Here is a 21531-nt window from a genome sequence, read left to right on the forward strand (position 1 = left end):
AGGCTTTACACTTTTTCACCATATATGAGCACAGTATTAGAGGCTTGATGTACATCCTTTCGTAAATCCTTAAAATCTTGTTAAGTGTGAGAAAACCAAGTCTGAGAGGTTAACTGGTGAAGGTTACAGAGCTAGTAAGTTGTGGACTTGGCATTTCTGCCCTTGTCTGCCAGGTTTCTGAAGCCAGTGACCCATTTACCACATCAGGTTGCCTTTTCTGGTATTGGAACATCTAAAAAAGAAAATTCTATATTCTCTGTTCCCTGTTTTTCAAATGCCAGATGGAAATAGGTAAGTTTTTTCCTTTTAACAGAGTTAAAAATCATTGTCCAAAACTCTACAACCCTTTACCATTTTATATTTGTGCTATACTTTTAAATGTTTAATAACCACCCAATTTCAGCTAATTTTATATTGCCCTCCATTGTAGTCTTTGTAATAGGAATTATAAAATTTATAAAAGCAAAATAAATATAATATTTTATCCAAATTAACATGAAACCTTAAATATTGGTACAGAACACTCTTTTTTCAACTTTTTAATACTGTGACACACAGTAAGAGGTCCATTTTACACCATGCCCCAAGAGACACACAAATGTATATTTTAACTGCTGTAAAAATGTTATAAAGCAATTCTTGCCATTGCTATGTGTGATGCTCTCTGATTTCTTTTATTTTTGATAGCTGTTCTATGTTATTGAACAAAAATACGCTGTATTACTAAATTGATTTTACTACCCATGGGTCATAAATTGGAGTTTGGAAAATACTGATTTAGTCATATCTAGTAAATCTAATATGAGCTTTTCTGATTTTTAATTTCCTAGAGGATGACCATAGTAGAATAAATTGGTTCAAAACAAAGTTTTCATATTTTTTAGCCAATAGAATAAATTTTTGCTGTCCATTATTAAAAGCATGGTTATCATTTTAGTAGTTCTTGTTCCCAGTTGTTTTCATGACCTAGTTCACAGATGTACCTTTTTTAAAAATCTCACCTGGTCTTTCTCAGATCTGGATTTTTTTTCATATTGATGTTATGTAAGAATAATGCTGGATTCCTGTGTGTCATTCATAACAAGATTTTCCTTAATAATTTTTTTTTCCTGGCATAAAGCAACAATGGCAAGTAGTAGTAGCTGGTATTTATTGAGCATGTATATTTGCTAGGTGCTGCTCCAAGCACTTTATATGTGTTGACTAATTTATTCTCACAACAACCCTGTAACACAGGTATGGCTATATACCTGTTGTATAAATGGAGAAACTGAAGCACAGAAATGTTTTATATCGAGGGTCGTGTAGCTAGCAAGTGACAGAGCCACATTCTGAACCTAGGCATTGTGCTCTATTTATGAAAGAATTGGTTTTAACAGCAGATGATATATAACTAGTTTCAATCTTTTCGAGAAACTTCTCTGTAAAGATTAAATAAATGTTTTAAAATCTACATTTTACACATTTTAGCCTCTTTTTATTTAATACCCCAAATAGTCTGCCTTGCAAAGATTTAGAAATTGTAGATGCATAGGATTAAAAATACTAATTGCATAAGGAATGTACATGGTTTGCCGAAGAAAACCCTATAATCCTCCTACCAAGACATTAATATTTAAAATACTGTGATGTTTATCTTTGAAACTTTTTTTTTTTTTTTGCACTGTGTGCATGTGTGTGCCTGTGTGTGTAATGTAAAAATAGCATTGTACTGTTTTCTGCCTTGGTATTTTCATTTTCATTCCATGGTATTAGGAACAACATCCTTAAATATATGTAAATATTTTAATGGCTGTATGATATATTCCTATGTACAGCTATAGTTCAACTTACTTAACTGAATCAGCTATTGCTGGACATTTAGCCAATTTCTAAGTTTTCACAATTAAAACCAACTCTGCTTTAATATAGCTAACTTTTATTTAGCATCTATAATTATTTTCTTAGTATAAAATTTTAAAAGTGAAATTCCTTGGTCAAGATTTATGTTCATTTTTAAGGCTCTAATATATAATGCCAAAACGAGCATAAGCCATTGAAATTGGAAAGAGCGTGAAAGGTCTTCAGTCACTTGGCAAGTTGTCAGCAGTCTGTTTCTTGACCCGTGTATGGGTCTGTGGAAATGAATATTCATTAGCCAATGAGGTCTGGCTCTATCCTTTAGTGAAGAGCTTCTTCAGCAATGAGTCTAACTTAGTAGTTCTCTCCAGGGGCAATGCCTTGGATTTTGTACCTTCCGCCAACCAGTGAACATTTGGCAGTGTCTGGAGACATTTTAGGTTGTCACAATAAGAGATGGTGCTGCTGGCACTTAGTAGGTAGAGGCCAGGGAAGATCCTACAGTACACAGAACAACTCTTCACAACAAAGAATGAGCTGGCTCAAACGTTACTAGTGAAGGTTGAGAAACCGTGGATATACCCAGGCACAGTCTTGCTGGTGCTCTTGTACTCTATAATGCCATCTTCCTTCTCCCTGGGAACCTGCACACATCCTGTCAACTTCCTCCTAAGGCTGGTAGATGGGCTTTCTCAAAACTCCTGCTCTTTGCTAGATGGCCCACCAGGTTCTTGTTTGTTCTTGAAGAGTGCCTCTGTGCCCTAATTCTTGGCTCAGGTGAGCTGCCTTGTCAACCTAGGTCTTTCTCATTATGCTTGTACCATTAGGAAATTTTTTTTTAAATTTTATTACTTTTGGGACTTCCCCAGTGGTCCAGTGGTTAAAACTCCGCGTTTCCACTGCAAGGGGCATGGGTTCGATCTCTGGTCGAGGAACTAGGATATCCCACATGCTGTGTGGCGTGGCCAAAAAAAAAAAAAAGGAAAATAAATTTTTATTACTTTTGAAATAATAACCCCTTAAGAGTTGTAGTAACAGTAAGACATTGTGCATCACATAACTGATTTGAGCAATAAATGTGTAACCACTTTAGATAATCACTTTAAAGGACACTGCTTAATTATATACTTTTTAGAAATTTCATTTCTAGCTCATATAGGTCCTGGAAACATGAGACTTGAATGGAATTCTCTCCTGATTCTGAGTTCCTTTATCTGAAACAATCTGTGAGGTGATGACTTGGACTCAAAATTAAGGCTTTCTCTAATGTGATCATGGTGGCATGGTAAAGGAAATCAAGAATTTTGAATTCGGAACCAGACTTTCCTCTGGATTTTAGTAACAGTGGTACATATTTTTTTGCATATCAATGCTCTGTTTCGAATTCAGTGCTTCTCCCCTGAGAGATAACTTTGGGTTACTGTATCAATGGATATATATATTAAGTATGTGCTTTTATGTGCTTAACTTTGTGTTAGGTATTCTTGGGAGATTTGGGGAGTCATTTAAACTAAAATAAGGCAATTAAGTCTTTGATCTTGTTGGGGAGGGGAATTTTTCTGGCTGGAGTAACATCTGTGTAATAAAAGAGAGTAGGTCTTTGTTTAAATCTCTGGTTCTCAGAAGCTACCATTCTCTGCCGTTCAGAGCCAGCCCTTTAACATTAGAGGTACACTTGGACCTTTCAACTCCCACCAAGGACTGATTTCTGACACTCTCTAGAAGAGGTTCTCAGTAATTCTGAATCAGTTATGAAGGAGGGCTAAGTACATTTCTGAGGTTCGTGCAAGGAAGACAGGATTATTATCAGGAGACTGGCTTATGGTCCTTTATTTACCTCTGACTAGCTCTGCGACCTAGCCCAGTTTCCTAATCCATTCATTCATCCTCAAAGAGTTCGTTTTATTAAGTCAAATAGAACCTTTCAGCTGTAGCATTTTTGATTCTGCATTCATTTCAGTTCAGCCCCAAAGCTTACAGTCTCATGAAAAATGTATGAGTCTACATACTTAACTAAACAGTAGAGGGAAATAAAGTTGGGTAAGTACAATTTGACCACCTTGTGAAAAACCTTGGAAACTATATAAAAGAGTTTGGACTTAATGTTGGCATTTTAGGTCTTGTGTGCAGAAAGGACATGATCAAAGGGATATATATATATTTTAAAATATTACCATTTTAACATTTAATGATTTATTTATTTATTTATTTTTGGCTGTGTTGGGTCTTCGTTTCTGTGCGAGGGCTTTCTCTAGTTGCAGCAAGGGGGGGCCCCTCTTCATCGCGGTGCGTGGGCCTCTCACTATCGCGGCCTCTCACTATCGCGGCCTCTCTTGTTGTGGAGCACAGGCTCCAGACGTGCAGGCTCAGTAGTTGTGGCTCACGGGCCTAGTTGCTCCGCGGCATGTGGGATCTTCCCAGACCAGGGCTCGAACCCATGTCCCCTGCATTGGCAGGCAGATTCTCAACCACTGCGCCACCAGGGAAGCCCCGATCAAAGGGATATTTGAGAAAGAGTAGCTAGGGGTATCTAGACTATATAGGAGAGTGATTGAAAGCAGGGAGTGTAATCAGTATTCAATAAATGGATGAAATCAGCTAATATTTCTGTTACAGAGAGGAGAACGAGGGCTTGTGCTTAGAATACAGTGCATATATGTTACTATACGTTGGGTCAGAATCTCTTGTGATATAATTTAAATGTTAGCATTTGAATTAATAGAAATCAGAAAATTATTTAAAAACTTTACTGTGAGTATAACGTAAAATGAGTGTAGAATGAATAAACTCAGAGGGCAGCAGTTTTAGATTCAGAAAGCATCATCCTTCTATAGGTGTTGTTAGAACAATTTGAGGTGTTTCATACAGTGGCTGCTGACATTTTTTATGACGTAACCACATGAAGAGTGCAAATATTTTTAAGGTACACAGGGGGTGAAGTGTGAGGCTCCTGCAGTGGTGGGGGGCAGGCAGATGGGCTCCCCAGGCCCTCACTGACGGCAGAGGGTTGAGGAGGTCAAGTCTCAGTCTACCAGGGACCAGCCAGGTGTGCCTCAGGGAAGCTCTGCTCTCAGCACCAGCAGAGGCCCAAGGAGAAGAGAATACTTTTCTACGAAAGGCTCTGTCCCGCAGGAAAGCAGGCAGCACACACTGAGCAACAGAAAGAACTGACCTTCCGTCTGGTCTTGCCCTCAATGACGGACCTCCCCACACCTTCCTCGTTTCCCTGAAATCGCGGTGCTCTCCAGGTTCAGTTCCGCATTGTCCTTTCTTTACTTTTTCTCGTTGCAAGGCCATGCTCTCTGTTCTACACCACCTTAAAATCAGTGCTTTTTTTATCCACCACACGGAAGGACAGACGCCCTTTGGGAGGGCTGTGCACCTGGCTCCTCCTTCCCACCTGAGTGACCCCAGGTGGAATGTGCACACGTCTGCGTTGGCCACCTCGCCTCCCAGCCTCACGATTCATCCTCGTTCACATGCAACAAAAACTAGTTTTTTTCTTCGGCTAACATAACTTTTACATTTCCTTTAGCTCTCCGTGAGTGAGCGAATGCTACTGGTTTGTTTGGTTGGTTTGTGCTGTTGTTATTGTATAAGGTAAAGTATAGGGGATTCCTAAAACATAGTTAAGGGAAACCTGTAAGTCTGGCAACTCGTTACTGAAACAACACACAAAAATTTAAGAACACGTGAATGCTAACTCTACAAATATTTCCTTTTTAGGTGGAAAAACTGGTGGATTCGTGGAATTCTTACTCTAACTATGATTTCATTGTTTTTCCTGATCATCTATATGGGATCCTTTATGCTGATGCTTCTTGTAAGTGTTTGCCCAAGTGTCTCTTGCTTTGTTTTTCAGCATTGATATTGAAGTAAATTTGAGCATGTCATGAAAAAGAAGGTGGTTCAAGACTTGACAGCAGCAAATTTAGTTCTTTTAAGCATCTTCTGGTTCACGAAATGACCTGGATTAATCTTTTCCATTTGCAAATTGGCCATTCAGTGTGTATCAAGTATACGTGATATTCAGTAGATACACAACTTTGTGTCAGACATTGCACCAAGCATTAGGTAGAACAGAAACACACACACACACACACACGACTTCAACGTATATGACTATTAGCTAGATCCCTGACTTCCAGGGACTCATTCTAATGGCAGAGACATGTAAGTAACCATATGAATAAATGGTGTAGTAAATGAGTGGAATAAACCCCATGATAGATCTTGTTGGAAGAGCACAGTAAAAAAATTACCTCATCCAGTCTGAGAGAGAGATGAGGGAAGACTTCCAGAGGAGGTGATGCGAAAGCTGAGTCAGAAAGAAGCACTGGACAGGGGAGGGCATTCCAAGTTGGGGATATCAGGGGCAGGGGTGTAGTAAGGAGAGATTGTGGTCCGTTGGGGGATTTGTGAGTTATACATGTGGAGAGTGTCTAGGGATGAGACTAGAGAGGCAAGCAAAAGCCACTCTGGGAGTTTGGGATTTTGTTGTGTATGGGAAGCCCAACAAGTTATGAAGTCAGACACATTTTTTCAGCTTTTAATTCATTCATTTAACACATGCTTCAGGATGCCCGCTACATGCCAGGCAGTTCTGGGGAATGATGCAGTCGTGCTGAGAAAAATGCACCTGTGTCTGCCCTCATGGAGCCTACTATCTACATATTAAAGAATTGATCAGATATGTAATCATAAACTGCAATAAGCATTTGAAAAAAAGAACTGGATGCTATGAGAGCAAAGGGGGGAGCCAGGAGACTTTCCAGACTTCATCCAGTGCCCAGCGTCTGCACTGCGATCTTGAAAGTTGAGTAGGATTCACTGGGGTGAAGGGGAGACCTTGGAGGAAGGATTTTCACAGCAAAGGATTCCCTGTGTATAAAAGCCTTTATATCTAAAGAAGTATGAAACACTTGAAGCCCAAAGTGATAGAAGTAAGAAGGAGAAATTCATTCGTGACGAACATCACGCATTTCCTGGGTGCTGAACATGGTTTAGCAGTGAACAGCGAGGGCCTGCTCTCGGGGGTATGTACAGTGTCCCTCCTTTTTATTATTTGTCTTCATCCATCTCAATTGTATTTATGATGTTTATGTTAAGGGAACATGGGTGGATATACACACACACTTGGTACTCAGTTGATACTACCTTTATGTGTTTTAAAGTATTATTTACATTCACAGCCCTGACTAGGTCATTTATATTTATATTTTGAGAAGTACACATTGTACCTAGCTTGCATTTGCCTTATAACATCAGCACTCAAAAATGACGAATTCAAGAGAGTTTTATTAAAAACTTACTTCTAGCAAATGATAGCTACTATTTTAAGATGGAACTCATACTCATATTCCTTAAAATAAAAGGAGTTTTTTTCCTTCAACCTTCTATTTATAGTGCTTTAATTGTTGCAGTCACAGCTTGGAATCACACTTTCTAAGTGATGGAGTTGCTAAAGCATATCTTGATTTAAAGGTAGATGTGAACATATAAAAGATATAAGAGGTTCCCCCACCCCTTCCTGGAACTCCTATAATAACTGTTTTAATTCACATTATTTAACTTATTTTTAAATAGTGCATTAGTTTTTTTCCCACTGTGAGAGTTATAAAAGTATATTGAAATTACTTTGGAAAATAGATAATTTAAAAAAAAAATCACCCCAACCCTATCATCAACCACCAAAACTCAATTAATACTGCCATTTGATGTATTTCCTTTCATCTTTTTTTCTTTTAAAAACCGTGATTGTAATTATAGTGTGACTAAAATTTTGTATCCTTTTTAAACTAAATATTGAATGTTTTGTGTTGCTCCACGGTCTTTATAGCCATCAGCTTTAATACCTTCATCTACTCAGTGAAATGTAGTACATCATAAGTTATTTAAAGCAGTGTGTTATTTTTAGACGCTCAGGTTATATTCTGGTTTTTCTTTATTGTGAATAACATTATCCTAAACATATTAGAATGTAAAGCCTTTTCATATGCAGGATTATTTTCTTCAAATAGATTCCCAGAGTGAAAATAGGCACTTTTATCTGCATAACACATAGTTCCAGCTCAACATATCTAAATCTGAACTTCTGTTCTATCACCAGCCATTCTGCATAACTCTATCTACTTCTCCAAGCCTTCCCTGGTGTTGTCCTGTGTTCCCCTCTCTCCCTTAGCCCCCCAGTTTCCTCAAGCACCAAATCCAGTCAGTTCTACCTTCTTGATGTCTCTCATTCCTTATACTTCACCCTCTTCTGCCACTTATCCGTACTCATCTGGATGGTGGTGTCTTGCCTGCCTTACTGTCTCTTCTCTTGCTGCTTCCCCAGTTAGTTCTTTCTACCTCTGTTATCCCCAGACATTCACGTCTGATCATGTCCTCTCATGATCGGCGCCAACTCCTTTGTGCAGCCTTTCATGCTGTTTCCTGTGGCACTGTGACCAGACTCATCTCTCTCTACTTCTCACCCCAGCTTTGTGTTCCAGCAGCTCTGGACTACTTGTAGTTCCCTTAACATCCTCCTCCTCTCCTATGTACATGACTCTGTACATCCTTCTCCTTCACCCCAACTGGCCCATCCCCACCCTTACCACAGGTTTTTGTCTGCCTGTGCTATATCCATGTGGCTGTTTCCACATGGTATTGTAGTTGTGTGTGTTCTCCCTCAAAGACTATGCCTCTTTGAGAACAAAAACCCTGTATTATTTCTCTGAATCTTCAATAACTAGCAGAGTAGGTATTTACATATCGATTGTTGTTTTTAATGCTCATAACACATTAATCGGGCCAACAGAGTCCTACCAATGAATTGCTGCCAGTATTGATGGCATGGCGTATCAGTTTCTGTGTGATCACCCAGTTCTTAGTCTATTATTTTGAATTCCCTGTTTTTTATTTTCCGAGCAGTTCCATATTCTACTGGTAAGCTATAAGTGACAACCATATACATATATGTGTGTGATATTAAAGATTCTTCTTTTCTTCTTTCAGTGAAACACCATATATAGTGCTAATGGTTGCTCTTGAACAAATGTATTCATAGAAGTAGCATCAGTTCATTTGATATTCTAAAAGTCCTTGGTTCTATAAATAGCTTGACTTTGCCATTTTATCTTAACACCTAGCATTGTCCCCATTCTCGGACTATTATTGTTAAAAAAATGACTTGATGTTATACACAAAGGCTATTTAAAGGACAGTATTTTTTTTTTCTTTTTTAAATTAATTTATCTATTTACTTTTGGCTGTGTTGGGTCTTCGTTTCTGTGCGAGGGCTTTCTCTAGTTGCAGCAAGCGGGGGCCACTCTTTATCGTGGTGCGCGGGCCTCTCACCATCGTGGCCTCTCTTGTTGCGGAGCACAGGCTCCAGACGCGCAGGCTCAGTAGTTGTGGCTCACGGGCCTAGTTGCTCTGCGGCATGTGGGATCTTCCCAGACCAGGGCTCGAACCCGTGTCCCCTGCATTGGCAGGCAGATTCTCAACCACTGCGCCACCAGGGAAGCCCCTGAAGGACAGTATTTAAATTTCCTCTTGTGTTTACATTATAACACATTTATGAGTTTTTCTTAAAAGAACTATTTGTAATAGTTTGGCATAATATTTTCTTACTGTATGGCTGAGGGGACACAACTACTTTTTTAAAGTATGTCATTGGACATGTACTAGGTATAGTGGGGAAAAAGAGCTTAAGAATATCCTGGGCAGTAGGTTTGGGAAAGCTGATTTGTGGCGATCTCAAAGAGAAATCCCAAAGTATATTCTTTGGCAGCTCTTGGTTAGCTCTTTCTGTAAAGGACCAGATTGTTGTATTTTAGGCTTTAAGGAGCCACATATGTATGTGTCTGTCATATAATCTTTGTTTTTTATTTTTAACTCTTTAAAAATATAAAATCCATTCTTAACTCCAGGGTTGTACAAAAACAAGCCCTTGGGTATATTCTCTAGAGGTTGAAAAAGTTAGTCTGCTATATTCACAAAGGTTTGAATCTCTTAGTTTATGGTGATGAGTGTTCAGCTTGCCATTTGCTCTTTGAGTCTTGGAATTGTCTTAAGCCAAACACTGGATATGATGCTATGGTCTCAGAAATTACCTTTACCCAGATTGGTGGGTTTAGCAGTTTGAAGGACAGCTACATAGACCATCAAAAAGGGATTCTTGAATATAAACCCATTTACTAGGCATGTGTATTGGGCGCTATGCAGACAGAACCGCATGGACTCACTTGACTGGCCAGTGGGGCTGCAGATGTAGAAGGCTGCTTATAATTTGTCAAGGAAGCACTGCTTGGGTTGATCAGAGATGTGTGTAGCTGGCTGTGGGAGAGTTGGCCTGGAGGGAGGAATGAAAAGCTCATGCCCAAACCCCTGGGTGACTGGGTAAAGATATTTTAGCCATTTGTCCTGATAGTATCTTTATCCGTGGCAAGAATACCAGGTTGTATGGTTAAAAATATATACAAGCAAACTTTCACTTTTGATCATTTTCCTAGGATAACTCAAGAAACAAAATGGACAGAAAGACTGTCCATCTTGAGATGGACAACCACAAGAAATGAAGCAGTAATGAGAGATAAAGCCTAGTCAGCTGTGATCCCAATCAGACTATACCCTTCAAACTCTAAACTACAATGCCACCTCCTACCCCGGGAAGGATCTCTCAAACTTTTTGAATAAAACATTGTTTTGCTTGCCTCTTTGGGATATCACTTGATTATAGAGAAGTTGAATATTGAATTTTTGCTGCTGATATTTAGACTAACTAAAAGTGGGTAGGCTGAAGATTTTAAAATACATGTGACAACAAGCTACTTATTAAATAACTAAGCATAAATGTAAATATTGAGAAATGTATGTTAATGTTTTCTCTTGGTTTCAGGTTCTAGGCATCCAAGTGAAATGCTTCCATGAAATTATCACTATAGGGTACAGAGTCTATCGTTCTTATGACCTACCTTGGTTTAGAACACTAAGCTGGTAAGTGACTTAAAACTGTTTCCGATATGAAAATCTGATTCTTTTCCAAAGTTTGTAAGGAAGCATCCTGATCAATCAGTATCTATACGGTTGACCTTATAGATTGATTTTAAAGAAATATAAATTAAAAGAATGAAATTGAATTTTGAAAGAAGGAAATTACCTGTAACTCTCCCATTTCAACACAACTATTTTCATATCTTTCACTCTTTGTAGAGATACCTGATTTAAATTGAATATAAACACTATTCTTGTGCTCTTTTTAAAAACCTCAGCATTATATTCGACACATTTTTATATCCTTTATAATTACAATTTTAACAGAAAGTTTCATTTTGTAAAATGTTATGAATATGTGTAATCTTTTGCCTTATTTCCCCTCAGTTGATATGAGACCACACACAAAATTTGATATTTCTACAAGGACTTGAAGATGAGATATGAAAATAGTTATGGGTTTTTTTGTTTTGTTTTGTCTTTTTTGGTCTTTTTTTTTTTTTTTTTTTTTGAGTGATCAGTGGTTTATTCAGGACGGGAAAGCCCAAGCTGAATGTCTGTCTCCCTCCTCCCCTCTCATCCCCACCCCTGCAGGCTGGCCCACCTTCTCCAAAGCCCCCATAGGCCCCAGGATGCCAGCAGGGGGGCAGGGGGGGGACAGGGCAGTGAGAGGAGGGATGGCCTTACCTTTGCTGCTTCTGGTTTGGTCTCCTCCAGGCCCTGGGCCCTGTAACATGCAACAAGGAGGGTAGTCAGAGGGAAGAGGAAGACTCTGGGGTCAGTGCGTAAGGCACCCTGCTAAATATTTCAGGGCAGTTACCAGCCTCTGAAATATTGTATATGTACAAATGCATGCAAAATTAGTAAATAAAAATCACCAAATAATTTTAATATTTAAAGCTTTATACATTTTTAAAACTTTCTAGGTTTCTTAGTTATCAGGACCTTGACCATGGAACATGATAATATGATAGTTCATAATTAACCTAACAGGCCATGTCTTTGAATATAGTTGTTTGATTAGTATCAGCCAGAGGGGCCAGTGTCTTATTATAACAAACAAATCACTTTTTGGGTTTACGGTAGTCGAAAACAGTTTCTTGGTTTTGTTAACACTTAATTTTTCCTTCTGGAAAGTTTCCTCATGAGTGGCAATGTGTACAGGGAGTGTTAGGTAGATTAAGTAGTCGGAGAGTAATTAAAAGCTAAACTGTGCAGGATTGATTTTAAGCGCAGGAGAAAAAAAAGGTAGGTGAAGATGGGCTCCAGTGATTGTAGAGGCTTCATGGAGAACATGTGAGAGAAACTGTTACTTGAAATAAAGACAGGCTTTGGCTGGAGAAGAGTGTTCTGGGTTGAGGAAGCAGCACCCATCAGGTTTCAGATGTGGGACCCAGGAGGCATGTGCCACAGATGGTGAGATCTTCCTGGCCCTCCTGAGCAGAAGGTGTGTATTTATTAGGGTGTAGTGGCCAAAAAGTTGGATTGGTGGCTGGAGTAGGCTTTGACAGCCTTACAGAGGCGACACAGTTAGTTTCCATTGTAGGAGAGAGAAAACTACAGCTGATAAAAATTAAAATACTTCCCTTTGGGAACAGTGGGGTGTAATTCCATTCATGAGAACCAGAGGGAAACCACCACCCCTTTCGTCTTCTGCTGCCCTCCTGGCTGCCTAGGACTCTGCCCTTCTAAGGAGGAGTCTGGGAGGAACCCTAAGGCAGTGTTTCGCAGCCTTTTTTTCTGGCTCACACATGCTCCCATCAGCAAAATCTCATGGGTTCAACTTCTCCCTGGGGACAAAGATATACCAGAACTGGGAGAAGGGACAGGCCATTTATTAAGTTTTTAAAGTTTTTCCCAGAGATTTTTACCCGCTGCTAGCTCCGTTCCCCACAGCTACCCTTTTTGAGTCACTGCTCAACTAGAGTGCATCTGGAGCATTGAGAAGAGGGGGCAAGACCCCAGTGTGTGCAGGGCAGGAGGGTGGAGGTTAGAGGTCAAATTACCTCTACCTTCTTTTCCTGTTGATCTTCCCTAGGGCAGGTGGGAATTTGGCTTAGGATCTTTACAAAGCATTAGAGCTGTGAGTAGCTGGGAGTGAATTTTCATTATAAACTTAATGGTGTGTGTGTGTGTGTGTCTGAGAGTGTGTGAGAGAGAGTGAGTATGTCTAGTATTTTCTACATTGTTTTCTACATTGTTTCCTAATTATCTGTCTCTGATGTTTAGATATTGAACTAAATAAAGGCATGAACTATTAAGTAAATTTTTGTTGACTGATAAGTTTGAAATTAAGTTTAAAACAGGAAAAAAAGCATTTTGGTGGAATATATCATGAACTGGTCTTCTCAACTTGGTTTTGAACTTTGTGTCATCATCAAACTGTAGAAAATAGTTTTGTTGAGTTTGAGGGGAAAAAAAATTCAAATCTAAAGAAGCTAATTGTTTTAAAATTATAGGTACTTTCTACTGTGTGTAAACTACTTTTTCTATGGAGAGACTGTAGCTGATTATTTTGCTACATTTGTTCAAAGAGAAGAGCAACTTCAGTTCCTCATTCGCTACCACAGATTTATATCATTTGCCCTCTATCTGGCAGGTAAGTTAAGGAAAAAAGTCTTTATTGATATGTAGCCAATATATGTTACATGCTTATTTTTATTTGTTATTTAAATTTATAACATCCTTTATTTGTTACATTTTAATCCAGCTTCTCTTTTTAAAATGTCTCATATATAAAGCTGTTTCTTTCATCACAGTCTTAAGCAGTAGTCACTCCCTAATGGTGGTTTAAAAAAAAGTACTTGCTTAATAGTCACTCCATATATTTGAAAATTTTCTTCACAAATTATAGGAAAGGCACTTTTAAATATATGGGTTATTTACCAAGTATAATTTACAAAGAAACTTTCACATATGTATTGCTTTATTTGTTCCTAGGAAATAGAGTTTTCATATAGAATCATTCGGGGTACTTAGTTTTCCTGACATGGTTTATTATATATTATTTATATATATATATATATATATATATATATATATATAAAATATACATACTTGTTTATAGTAGGCTGTACCACATGTTTTTATGATTTTAGATTAAGAATCAGATACTTAGGGGCTTCCCTGGTGGTGCAGTGGTTGAGAGTCTGCCTGCCAATGCAGGGGACACGGGTTCGAGCCCTGGTCTGGGAAGATCCCACATGCCGCGGAGCAACTGGGCTTGCGCGCTACAACTACTGAGCCTGCGCGTCTGGAGCCTGTGCTCCGCAACAAGAGAGGCCACATAGTGAGAGGCCCGCGCACCGCGATGAAGAGTGGCCCCCGCTTGCCACAACTAGAGAAAGCCCTCGTACAGAATCGAAGACCCAACACAGCCATAAATGAAAATAAATAAATTAAATCCTATGGAAAAAAAAAATCAGATACTTAGGATAACATTAGAATTAATAGATTTGTTTTCCATTAAAGTTTACAAATCATAAAAGACATTTCTAAGAAATTGATTTAGATATGTGCTGTTTAAAAATCAGATTGCCAGTATGAATCCTGGTTCCACCACTTACTAGCTGAATAAACTTTGGGAAATTTAATTAATTTACCTGTGCCTCAGTTTCTTTGTCAAGCACTTAGAACAGTACCTGGTACTATTTAAGTATTTATCATTATCATTATTTCCATTTTTAAAGGAGGAAATGAAATTTATATGTGAGTTTTCACTTTAGCTTTTAATAGTTACTGTTTTAGCTGTTAGGAGTTTCTCATAAATAAATTCTTCTCCAGTTAATACAATTTTGGAAACTGAATACACTATGGATGACTTCCATTTCTCATTAAACAAAAAAATATACAGAGTATGTGGGGAAGAATGTCCAGTCCTTTAAAAGTATGTCATTTATATTCAGTAATTATGATCTTTTTCATGGTGTTCAATTTTAATAAACACCCCGGCAGATCTTGGTCTCTATTTTATTTCTGATTCTAGGAAGCCAGAGAATGAAATACAATCTGAAATGATAATGGTAATTTTCAGAGAATCAATTTTGGGGCAGGGGAACCTACATTTTCCGAAGAAATTGCCTGTTTTACATTCAGGTTTTTTGTTAAGTCCAGTTTTCTCAGTCCATTACTTAATTTTTTTAAATTATAAATGATATGTCTAAAATACATTCTTGGAAATAGATATTGAATGTAGATATCTTCATTCTTGGAAATAGATATTGAAAAGTATTTTTGTTCTTTCAAGGGCAAAAGAAGTTATCCATTCTAAGGTAGTTATTTCATTTTAAATTCTAATCTGTTTAGAAGAATCATGATTATAGAGAGATTAATTATGACTGCTAACAGCTAAAATTTTGGAGAATAATATGCTTGACTCTGATTTTATGTTCATTAACCTCATCTGTGACACTTTTTTTCATGGTAGAGAGAAACTTTGCATAGTTTCTCTTACCAAACAAACACATTTGATTCATTTTGTTAAATGTAAGGTAAATTCTGGGATGGATTCTTTACTATTACAGGAGAGAAGCATACTGTACCTTCTTAGTCTATTTTTACTGGCAAGACTTCTTATTAGCAAGAAAAGTGTCTGTAATAACAATAACTTTATTTCGTATATAATTATTCTTACAATTACTTAATAGTAAAATTGTGATTAATTAAAATATAAATCATTAACATATGTCCATTAGTTTAAAAATCTGCTAATGTCAAAAGAATCTGATAATGTTATTGTTAATGTAAACAATAACCCTGCACCCCAACACTTGCAGATTGTTTTCATTTTTCTAAGTAATATGCCTATATCTTAATTTATTTAGGCATTATCTATTGACTTCCTGTAATAACCTCTCTCTCTTCTCCATACTCAGTTTTTTATTGTCATTATTTATATTATTAAATAGGTACCTAAAGTATCACTTCCTATAGAGCCAAATAGTATCTTTGATTACATTTCCATTCTTTTACAACTTTTTGCTTTTCCTGCCCTTAATAGCTGCTCTTTACCTTTTCTTTTCCACCTTCATAAATTTCTGTGTAGGAATCCTTAATTTTCCTTTTGAGTCTGTCCCATGTCTGTTGGTCATTTTTTCAGATGTTCACAGAAATCAGAGAGTTGATTAGTTCCCGTTTTCCTGGTGACCTTTATCCCAGGGGCGTCTGGGCTCCCGTTCCTGTTTGGACTGGCTGCTTGTAGGCCTGCCGTCAGCTGTCCCCTCATGGTTTGGCTTTTCCTGTGTCTTCCAATTTCTAGGATAACACCCTCATTCTGCTGCAGCATAGCCTCTAATAGTTTCCTATGAAATGTGCTTAGAAGGTAAATGTTTTATGTTCATACATTTCTAATAATATCTTTGTTCTGTTCTCACAGTTGACTGCTTTGGCTAGGGTTCCACTTACTAGTAGTAGACTTGTACTTAGTCCACTAGTTTAGAAGCCCAAGCCTTAACCTTGCCTTCCAGTGAGTCTTTCCTGTTCAGTTTTCTCTAGAAAATACTTGTACTTGTCCCTGATTTCTCAGATCTGCTGAAAGTCATCCAGTCGGTTTTCCAGCTTCCAAATTTTGTAGCCATTTTTCTTCTTTTTTCCTTGACATTTCTTCAATTCTCTTTGCTCTGTAGGTTTTTGCCTTAATTTCTTTTGACATGATTTAGTGGGCTACCAGGACGGAAGAGAAAGAAATGTAATACATGAACAATCGGCCATTTAAAAACAGAAATCCTTGATTAGTATTTTATTTTTCCCTTGGCTTAAAACAACAACTAATCTTTTTCTCCTGGTCCTGTGGATTGACTGCGCTTCACTGGGCAGTTCTAACTTAGGGCCTCCCCTCCAGTTGCAGTCAGATGGCGGTAGTGCTGGTCATGTGTGTCCTAAGTGGACTAGACGTCCAAGGTGGCTCACTCTCACGGGCACGGTTAGTGCTGGCTGGAGACCCGGGCACCCGAGTGTGCGCTCTCCATGGGGCTTGGCTCTCTCAGCACCACGCCTGAGTTCTGAATAGGGAGGGCGCCAAAAGCCAAGCATCTCAAGAGTCCTTACCTAGGATGGTTTTTTAAAACTAGTTTTTAAAAATGAAAACATAATACGTTCCCACAGTAAAAATTCGGGCTGAAAAGGAGTATTCCGTGATATCTCCCTCCTCACTCAGAGCCTTACTTACTCTTTGCAGGGGCTTCCTACCACTATTCAGACATTATTTGAGTATTCAAGCTTATATGTTTATATCCTCCTTCCCTCATTTTTGTACACAAATGAGAGCAGACCATCCTGCACCTGTTTTTTTCCCACTTGATATAGCTTATTTGTGTTTTATATTGGCACATCTAAACTTATCTCACATTTTCCGTATCTGCAGTTACATCTGTGTTGATGTGAATACAGCAAAATCTGATGGGTAGCGTGTCAGAAAATAAGGCAACTACTGTTTCCTTGCTTTGCATTTGCTCTAACTTATACTTGAACTTCTCAATTGAGAGGGTAAAGACGATGTAATTTATTTTCTTTCTTGTTTCTTTTTATAACATTGTATACATGATAGCCTCCCAACCAACCCTTTTCAGTCATTGTTTCTTCATTCCCTAAAATTTCTGACTCTACTTTTATAAAACAGAATCAGTATTTCTTCTCTTTTCTAACTGATTTCCACCATGGACATAGCTACCACTTGCTCTTTTATAGAATCATGGAAGCTTATTGAAAGTCATCAGTGTTGTTCTTTCAACAAACATTTGAGTGCTTTCCAAGTGCCAGTACTGTACATGGTGTTGAGGATACAAAGGGAAATAGGCTGGTAGCGTGCCTTCCAGGGTCTTGCAACTGCTGAGACACATGTCCCCTACTTCATTGCTGGAATGTGAACAAGGACCTCTAAGAGCATAAAGAAGGGGAAGGAGGGCCTTGCTTTGCTGGGGTGGGAAGGCCATAGAACACCTTGAAGAAGAGATGACAGGTGTCGTGAGAAGCAAAGAACAAGCAGGTGTTTGCCAGGTGGACAGTAGGAAAGGGCATTCCAGGAGGAGGAAACAGCTGTACAGTCTTGAGAACGAGAGAGGGTGGCACGTTCGGGACCAGTGAGAGGCAGTGAAGGTTGCAGAGGTAGGCAGGAGCCCCATCTTGAGAAGCTTTGTGTATTGTGGGAAGAGTTTGGGCTTTATCCCAGGAGAACCACTGGAGGATTTTAAGCTAAGAGATGATATAACCAGATTTGTAATTAAATGAAGGATGAGTTGGGTAACGTTAATAGGGTGACAAGATAGGAACCTGTTGCTCTAATTCATACTAAATATAATGTAGGCCTTGCCTGAGGTTTATATTTAATACCAAGAGGGTTATAAATTTTAAAAAATTACGGGACTTCCCTGGCGGTCCAGTGGTTAAGACTCCGAGCTCCCACTGCAGGGAGCGGGTGTTCAATCCCTGGTTGGGGAACTAAGATCCCACATGCTCCGTGGCATGGCCAAAAAATTCTTTTAAGAAAATTAAAATACTGTGGGCTGATCTTAGAAACCAACTGCTATTTATGATAGTCTATGAAAAATTGCTTTTGTATCCCAAATTATTGGCTTGAAATGTACTTTTTGTTGAGATAATTATGTATTTCCATGTAGTTTTAAGAAATAATAGAGAATCCCTTATGCACTTTGCCTAGTTTCCACCAATGGTAATATTTTGAAAAATTACAGTGTAAGATCCCACCAGGATATTGACATTATTACAGTCTTACAAATGTATTTTTAAAGCACAACTTTTTTTTTTTTTTAAAGTATAGTTGATTTACAATGTTGAGTTAGTTTCTGGTATACATCAAAGTGATTCATATATATAAATTCTTTTTCATGTTCTTTTCCATTTTGGTTTATTACAGGGTATTGAATATAGTTCCCTGTGTTATACATTTGGCCCTTGTTGTTTATCTATTTTATATATATTTTATAGATTGCATCTGCTAACCCCCAAATCCTAATTTATCCCTTCCCCACCGCTTTTCCCCTTTGGTAACTGTAAGTTTTTTTTTTATGTCTGTGAGTCTGTTTCTGTAAAACACAACTTTGTAGTAAGCTAGGAGCTACTGGGATAAGAGATGAAACTTCCAATATAAATTATTCATAGTATTCTATATCTGTTATCATTTTATATGTGTCCTAAATATGGTCCTGTTAAACGACCATAAGCACTCACTTTGTGTTTCTCTTGTGTTTTTAATTTCCAGTGCCTAGCACAGGGCCTGGCATTTAGGTTCCCAACACACATATACTAGATGAATGATCAAGAGGCTGAGAACATGTACATCCACGCACAGTGCTTTTTAGAGAGATTTTTTTTCAGCATCAGTGTTTTGGTTTTTGGGTCTTGAGGCCTTACTGGTGATTCTTGAAGTGATTAGCAACATTCATGAGCTTAGTCTGGCAAATGAAGGTAGACTTTAAAACAGGAGTGAGGAAATAGAAAGTGTGCTCTGTTGAGATATTTGTACCTTTCTCTCAAATTATGCTGATAAAAATCTCTGGAATTCTTCTCGTTAAACAGCATTCCAAGGGTCCTGTCCAAATTTTAGTTCTGCAGTGGTCAAATGACTTTTATAGGTCTTAGCAGATTTAAAAAGCAGAGACAATGCAAGCTCTTTCATTGACGTTGAATTTTATTAAAATAAAACGTATGTATATCCAGGTCTGACCCACTCACCAAGGCCCACCACATTAAATGACTTGTTTAATATTATACCAGATGACTCACTGACTAGGACCTGGAAGTCATTCTGACACTTAGATAATTTTGTTGTAAAATGAATTTGAGTGATAGCAAAAAGAAAATTATAGGAACAACATTTTCTCTAGAGTCTCGATATATTTTAAAAAGATCTTGGTGCCTTGGATTTGGGGCTCTTTAGAAACCAGAGCAACTATGTGATTACATGTCTAGTAATGATGGGTGAATAAGCTTAAGATGTTGGACCCTTAATATCATCACCTTAAGATCTCTTTATCCAACCAGTGATAGGCATATTAAAGGCGTATTAAGTTTAGTGCTTTGTTTTTTTTGTTTTGTTTTGTTTTTGCTTGTATTTGTGCATGGCTAACTGTTTTGACTTCTTTTTAAAAACCCATAAGGGTAAGTTATGACTTGAATATAATACTTTGAATTCAAGAAAAATCAATGGACATATAAGATTAAATTATAGCTAAAATTAATGCATGATTAAGAATTTTTTCCCAAATATCCTGAATATCTTTTATCTCAAAGGATGTTGATGAAATCTTTGAAAGATGTCACAAACAACTGTTCATAAAGGACTGTATCTTCAAAACCACTTACAGTTTTTAAATTAAGATGATTAGAATCTATACACATATCAGTCTTGTTCTATACCTTAAACTCACCATGCAGATTAAGAGAAAACTTTTCTCTATCTTAGCTAATATAATGGTTGGTTTGTGTGAATTTCTACAGTGCATGTTCAAACTTTTTTAAAACAACTCAGTTGTATTCTAGTGGCTGAATATGGGCACACATAATGCAGTGTGCTTCTGAATTTGTTGAACATGATGTTTGAAATGTTTTGGAGTTTGATTAGTTAGGGGAGTGTAATGAAAAATACAGCCATGTGAAAGAGTAAAGGATGAGTCAGTAAGCTCCAGTATTTAATCCTGGGTCCATCTTAGTTTGTTTTTTGAGTTAAGGACAGCATGTGTTTACTGAATTGGTTAATCACCAATAAGAAATTTTAAAAATAACTTGATTATTTCTTTATATCTTCCTGTCTCTTCAACTAGATTATGAGCTCCTTGAGTGGAATGACTATCTTATCCATTTTTTTGTATCTTGTGTCTGGTGCATCTAAAGTGCTCCATGAATATTTTTTGATTGTCCATTTTTTCGGAAATTTCCTCTATCCCATCTTTTGGACTTTTCAATGTCTTTTTTTTCCCTTCACTTCTCCTGACTGCTTTAGAAATCTCATTCTTTTTTGTTCTTTTTGAATATAATTGTCTGTAATCTATTGGGTAACTGGCTCTCCCTAACCACCTGGGAACTCCTTGATACTGGGCAACGGGATATACACATCTTTGCATGGACAGCACAGTGCTGTTTATATAAATGGTGATCAGTAAGTGTAACTAAACATAATTGTATATCAAGAACTGTATGTTAGGAAACTTTTTCAATGAATACTTTTGTTTACAATACTGTAACAAATCCTATGATTTTTTTAAAATTTATTTATTTATTTTCGGCTGTGTTGGGTCTTCGTTTCCGTGCGAGGGCTTTCTCTAGTTCCGGCAAGCGGGGGCCACTCTTCATCGCGGTGCGCGGGCCTCTCACTGTCGCGGCCTCTCTTGTTGCGGAGCACAAGCTCCAGACACGCAGGCTCAGTAGTTGTGGCTCACGGGCTTAGTTGCTCCGCGGCATGTGGGATCTTCCCAGACCAGGGCTCGAACCCGTGTCCCCTGCATTGGCAGGCAGATTCTTAACCACTGCGCCACCAGGGAAGCCCAAATCCTATGATTTTAGTTGGAAATATAACCGTACAAATGTTCTTTGTTAATTGGGGAAAAAGTAAAACTATGGATCTAAATGTATAAAGTTATCCTTTCCATAGATTTATTGAAATATAGCATGTATGTATTTTTACATGGTTATACATAAAATATACACATAGCTAGATGGTTGTGAATGAAGAAGTAAACTTATGTTTCTTTCTTGGATTCTTTT

The 21531-nt window shown here is 37.9% G+C and overlaps 1 protein-coding gene across 4 annotated transcripts in view; it reads left to right on the top strand.

The window, feature by feature from the left end:
• Window positions 1-21531, top strand: part of CDS1 (CDP-diacylglycerol synthase 1) — a 70680-nt gene that overhangs the window by 25777 nt on the left and 23372 nt on the right. For all 4 annotated transcript variants that reach the window (XM_082463260.1, XM_082463258.1, XM_082463259.1 and 1 more), the window contains 3 exons: window positions 5566-5662; window positions 10721-10818; window positions 13275-13414. In XM_082463260.1, the coding sequence (XP_082319386.1) occupies window positions 5566-5662; window positions 10721-10818; window positions 13275-13414 (335 nt within the window). The remainder of the gene's footprint in view (window positions 1-5565; window positions 5663-10720; window positions 10819-13274; window positions 13415-21531) is intronic.

This window comes from Balaenoptera physalus, assembly GCF_965194825.1.
Source record: "Balaenoptera physalus genome assembly, chromosome: 5".
In the NCBI taxonomy this organism is placed as follows: domain Eukaryota; kingdom Metazoa; phylum Chordata; class Mammalia; order Artiodactyla; family Balaenopteridae; genus Balaenoptera; species Balaenoptera physalus.